At 38.8% G+C, this 6,493-nt stretch overlaps 1 protein-coding gene across 1 annotated transcript; it reads left to right on the top strand.

Annotated features, from left to right (window-relative positions):
• Nucleotides 1-619: 619 nt before the first annotated feature.
• On the top strand, nt 620-922 carry LOC126062390 (keratin-associated protein 3-1). Its single transcript, XM_049859897.1, has one exon. The coding sequence runs from the start codon at nt 620-622 to the stop codon at nt 920-922; it is 303 nt and encodes a 100-aa protein (XP_049715854.1).
• The last annotated feature ends 5,571 nt before the right edge of the window (nt 923-6,493 follow it).

Genomic DNA, 6,493 nt, shown 5'->3' with positions numbered 1-6,493 from the left:
GAAGAAATAATCATTTACAGCTCTGATAGAAAGTGCATCTTTATAAAGAACCAAGATCTATTTTTGTATAGATTCCATCTATTGATCTCAACTCTGCTTTTTGGATCCACAAAGAATAAATCTAAAATAGTATCACTTTTCAGCCAGGGGGCCTAAGTGATCACATAGAATCTTTGGTTGCTGGTAAGATTGTAGTCAAAGAGCCTACTTATCAGTTCATCTGAAAAGTAGACAAAAAATGGGGAAGATTTGCAGATACCTGGCATACCAAGCCATCATTAATGATGTTTCATGATCAGAAGATAATGACTCGGTGCCTTTGAAGACTGAAATGAAGCTTTCTGTGCAGTGACAAACAGCCATGGTGAAGAGTTCTAATTTGACAACAAAACAACCTAAACCCCTTTTATGAGGTGGGGAGTGTGTCTCAGGCAATAAACACTTAAGTAATTAGATGTTTTTATGGAGATTGCTATATTCTGAAACATAGGGAAAGAAATCTGGGTAATTGGCCAACACCCAGGGAGGTGGGTATATAAGAGCCAGTTTAGAAGAGAGAAGCATTGAGACACCAAGACACTTCTCCTGTCAACCAAACAAAATCCCAACTCTTGACACCATGGCTAGCTGTGGAATCAGCCAGAGCTGCTGCAGTGTCCCTACCGGTCCAGCCACCACCATCTGCTCCTCTGACAAGTGCTGCCGGTGTGGAGTCTGCCTGCCCAGCACTTGCCCACATGAGATCAGCCTCCTTCAGCCCATCTGCTGCGATACTTGCCCCCCACCCTGCTGTGAACCTGACACCTACGTGCCAACTTGTTGGCTGCTCAACTCTTCCTACCCAACTCCTGGACTCTTTGGCATCAACCTAACTACCTACACTCAGCCTTGCAGTCAAAATCCCTGTGAGCCCAGCTGTTAATGAGTGAAGTCTTTGCAGAGGTTCAGTGATGTGCCTGCTCAACATCCTATATGTTATCTGCCCTTCGATGCTCACTGCTACCTAAATCAAAGCTAAATCAATCTCAATTGCCAAGGCCACGCTTTCATGAATTTGCTCAACTTCGCGATTCTTTGTTCTTTGGGTGAAGTTAGAGACCTTCTTTCTGTCTTTTAAGTTATTTTGCTGTTCTTGAGAAATAACTATTTTGACTATTAGTTAATAAACTTCATTCTGGCTTAGCAAATATGGCCTGTGATTATTTATTTCCATGTTTCCTCTTAAGTAAAGTAGAATGCCTACCTACACCTTAACAGCCGCTGACTATCACACTACCCAAGATTTACCCCAACAGAAGGACAGCTCTCATGGTAGAATTTCTGAAAAATTAGATACTGGCTCCTTGTGATATGATGAAATGTGAAAAATTCAGTAAGTCATTCTATACCAGTTACTGCCAAGTCAATTTCAACTCATGGCAACCCCACGTGTTTCAGAGTAGAACTACACACAGGGTTTTCAAGGGCTGTGACCTTTCTGAAGTAGATTACCAGGTCTTTCTTCTGAGGCACCTCTGGGTGGATTCAAATCATCAACCTTTTGGTTAGTAGCCGAGTGCTTAACTGTGTGCACCATCCCAAGACTTCAAGTCACTCTGTAGGATCTTTTTATTTAATAGATATTTTTGGAGACATACACTATGCCAAGCACTATGCTAGCTATGTAGAGATCAATATGTTTAAAAAATATTTTAAGTAGTTTTAAATTCCATTGACTCTGACACTTATTTTTCATTCTTTTTTTAATCCACTTAATAAATTGATCACTTTGCTGGTGTGTAGAAGTAATTTTGACTTCCTTAGTCATTGTCATCAATGAAATTCCAAGCTCAAAATGAAATGCAATTTTGGAAGTAAATTAGAAAGTATATGTATATACAACCAAAATGTTTCTTAGAAGCGAGGATGGTGAGTCTTTGCCTCATGTACTTTGGACACATTATCAGGAGGGACTAGTCCCTGGAGAACAACGTCATGCTTGGTAAAGTAGAGGGTCAGTGAAAAAAAGGGAGACCCTTAACAAGACAGATTGACACAGTAGCTGCAACAATGGGTCAAAAATAGCCAACAATGAGAGGATGCAGCAGGACCAGTCAGTATTTCTTTCTGTTGCACATAGGGTTGGTATGAGTTGGAACCAACTCAATCGCATCTGTCTTAGTTATTTAGTGCTGCCATAACAGAAATACCACAAGTGGATGGCTTTATCAAAGAGAAGTTTATTTCCTCACAATAAAGTAGGCTAAAAATCCAAATTCAGGGCATCAGCTCCAGGGGAAGGCTTTCTCTCTCTGTCAGCCTTCTCATGAATCTTCCCCAGACTAGGAGCTTCTCTACACAGGGCCCCGGGTCCAAAGGATGCACTCTGCTCCCGATAGTGCTTTCTTGGTGGTATAAGGTCTCCAACTCTCTGCTTGCTTCCCTTTCCTTTTTATCTCTTGAGAGATAAAAGGTGGTGGAGGCCACAACCCAGGGAAACTCCCTTTACCTTGGGTCAGGGATGCAACCTGGGCAAGGGTAGTGTTACAATCCCACCCTAATCCTTTTTAATATAAAATTACAATCATAAAATGGAGGGCGACCACACAATGCTGGAAATCATGGCCCAATCAAATTGATACACACACTTTTGGGGGGACATAATTCAATCCATGATAGTATTTAACAAAAATAAAAATGTATATATGATATATAAGTATATATATCATATATATATTATATATACTTTGCAAATTTACTTCCAAAATTGCATATATATGTATATATATGAGATACATATTTACTAGATATAAATCTCCAGTAAATATCTATCTACCTACCTACTCACATATCTACCTATCTACTTGTCTATCTATCCCTCTATGAAGCCCAGGTGGTGCAGTGGTTAAAAGCTTGGCTGCCAACCAAAAGGTCAGCAGTTTGAGTCCACCAGCTGCTCCTTGGAAACCCTATGGGGCAGTTCTACTCTGTCCTATAGGGTCACTATGAGTCAGAATTGACTCAACGGCAATGAGTTTGGTTTTTTTTTATTTGTTTGTTTAGATAGATAGATATAGATATATGCTCTTTCAGAAAAATCCATTTTGAAAGAATATTAGCCTTTATTGAGTACACCTTGCTCCCTTGAATGCAGCTTTGCTTACGTTAGTCATAACTATGTTTAGAAGTTTACTAGTCCAAGTGATATGTAATATGTCATTGAAATAAACTTAAGATACATATCAGTTCACAGCGCAGTATTCTCTATATACCAGAAATAGTAACACAACTTTAGATGCAAAAACACACAAATCCTCTTAGGACAAAACTTTTAACATCCATTAACTCATTTCCTTAGTTGACCTGGAAAAACCCAAGTGCAACTAAGATCTTCACGGAAAGTACCCAGAGTGCATCCTAGTTGAGTATTTTTGTGGATTTGCCTTGGGACTTTGGGCTAGTAACTTTTCTCTCAGCTTTGGTTTCCTCATTATTACAATGAGAATAATAACCTGTGCCCTGTTTATGTCTCAGAATTATTGTGAAAATCAAATGGCCCCAAGTGTAGGGATCACCATGTCAACAGCAGTGCTCCAGACACATATGATCGACTCTCACCATTACTGCTATACAGTGGTTCCCAGCTCTCTCACCAAAAGGCATCTTTTTATTTTGAAATTTTTTAATGTCTTTTAAGATAATTTATTCATTCCTTCATTTGTGTTCATAAAAACATATAAAATTACCAGAGTTTTAGGATTAATATAAGATAACCCTGGATACCATGCCAATTAATACTATTTCGGTCAAAAGCAAGGAAGTTTGATATTTTCATACATGCTTGTAAGGGATAAATACTTAGACTTTATTAAACACTGAAAATAACTCTTAAGTGTCCTATTACTACCACTGTGGACTTTTCAGCATTAAAGGGCCCTTGGCTGGTTAAAAAGGCCGAACTGGAAACCAGGAAATGTGTGTTCTAGACCTGGCTCTCCCTCTGGCTACCTCTGCGACTTTGAGCAAGTCATTTAAGTTCTCTGACTCTCAGTTCTCAAATCAGTAAAATGGGTTGTTGACCAGATCATCATTAAAGTTGCTTACAGTGTTAATGGTCAATAGTTCTAGATCATCCAGAATCATTCTAAATAACAAGTACTCCATACCAGTAGCCAACCCCAACCCACTTTATTACTTTTATGGCTTTCATTAGAAATAGCTAACATTTGGTGACTATCTACTGGGCACTCTAAAAGGTGCTTCATGGCATTATTTCACTTACAATAAAAAATGCTAAGCAGGTGCTATCATTATTCTCCCCGTTTTAAAGTTGAAGAAACTGGGGCTGGGAAAGATTAAGTTAGGTGACAGAGTAGGGGTTAACTGAAAACTGTATGAATTCAAAGTCTGTTCTCTTTCCACTACAACAAAGCACTCTGCCTCCTCTGTAGACAACAATAGACCAGAGAGAAATATGACTACATGTGGCTCCCTTTATTCAGGAGGAAGTATATGCCACTTAACAATACATTCCCCGCTATCCCTCTAAATCGTATATCTGGTTGCATATAGTACTCAGTTTTCTCTGTGATTACAGTTAAAGACAAATGAATGCATACAATAAGTATAGGAAAAACTGTTTATGTTTCTAAGGTGAAAACAAATCATCTTTTTTTAAACGCCACACTTTAAACACTGATTAGTAATGTCATCATATCGAAAAACACTGGCTGGGTCATTAACCTTGCACTGAATTTAACAACTCAAATACATCTTCAATTTTCTCATGAGCTTCAATAATAGGTCAAGGTAAAACAAGCCACCCATAAAGTTAATGATTGTTTATCCTTGATAATAGAATAGAACACCAAACCATTTCGTTTTCCTTGAAATCGTTCCTGGTATCCAGGCCTTTCTCTGTCCTCACCTCCTCTAACCTAATCAAAATCCTGATCATTATACCCCCTAATCACAGCCACATTCTCCTAGCTGACCTTGAGTCAAGTATTCTGTGCCCCTCCCTTCACCCAAACTATACCTTGTAAAATCAAGCTTCAGGCCATCTATAAATATTGATTACATTGAATTGCTTAAAAATCTAGGCTCACTCACAATTTTTGTTCTTACCAAATCGTGGCTAAACTCTCCAGTGTGGCTCTCAAGATCCTCAATAATCTGGTCCACTCCTGGAAACTCAATGGGGCAGTTCTACTCTGTCCTATAGGGTGCTATGAGTCGGAATCGACTCGACGGCACTGGGTTGGGTTTCTCCTTCTCATTACATCTTACTTGCTACTAATTGTGGGGCAAGCTGTAACCTACGCTCTAGTCAAAACAATTCCCCCTATAGAATGGTTAAGAGAGTGGACTCTGAAACCAGACTGTCTTGCTTTAAATCATACCTCTATCACTTCTTCGTTATGTGGCCTTGGTCCTATGACTTAATTTCTCCATGCCTCAGGTTCCTCAAATGTCAAATAAGAGTAAAAACTGTATGTGCCTCATAAAATTATGGTTAAGTTTAAATTAATTAAAACATGCACAGCTCTTAGAGAAATGTGGACTGGTTATAAATCTCTAAACACGCTGATTCTAGTCTCCAGTTTCTTTCTACACCCCCCAAAACAGCTCATTGTACCTCCTTAGAAATACCAACATCAGTAGGATAAAACCCCCTGCAAAAAAAAAAAAAAAAAATCATTGCCATCGAGTCAATTCTGACTCATAGTGACCCAATAGGACAGAGTAGAACTGCCCCCTAGGGTTTCCGAGGCTGTAATTCTTTATGGAAGCAGAGTGCCACATCTTTCTCCCAGGAGAAGCTGGTGGGTTCAAACCGCCAACCTCTAGGTTAGCAGCTGAGTGCTTAACCACTATGCCACCAGGGCTCCTTGCTAAGAACATGGGGACTCAGTAAACACTTGATTCATACTGAATGAATTTGCTGATCAGTGTCCTTTACTGAAGTTACTTACTAGCTTTAACCATGACATGTAACACAATAATTGAGTTGAAGAGGAAGGACAGGAGGTAGATTATCAACCTCAGCAATGGTTTTGAAAAATGGAACAGGCAGGGTGGCAGTTTGGGTTTTTCTGACAAGAAAGAATTTTTCATGCTGTTTTGAAAAGATGTGAAAGCTCATTTTTCAGCCCATAAAATTCCCATCAACCTATAATTAATTCATTCCCACTTGTGGTTAAAACAACCAAAGTCCTTTGTGAGACTGAGGGATCATTTAAGCTTATACATAATTGCACACATAATAATGGAGTAGACTGGTGGAAAAATTATCTGCAAGTCTCTGCACTTTCCAATTAAGATCATGTTGCTTATCTTTAATATTCATTTGTGCCCTCGAATCCACAAAAAGATAGCAAGATGAGCCTGATTTAAAAAAAAAAAAATCCTATACATTTTGATTTCCCAAATATATTTAAGATACACAATTTGAGAAGGATCGTGTCTTAGTTCTCAGGGACTTGATTTTTTTATACCTAGCTGTAATCACAAG

This window comes from Elephas maximus, chromosome 19 (assembly GCF_024166365.1).
Source record: "Elephas maximus indicus isolate mEleMax1 chromosome 19, mEleMax1 primary haplotype, whole genome shotgun sequence".
In the NCBI taxonomy this organism is placed as follows: domain Eukaryota; kingdom Metazoa; phylum Chordata; class Mammalia; order Proboscidea; family Elephantidae; genus Elephas; species Elephas maximus.
Note: the sequence above shows the minus strand (reverse complement) of the source record. Positions and strands in the feature narration are given on the sequence as shown.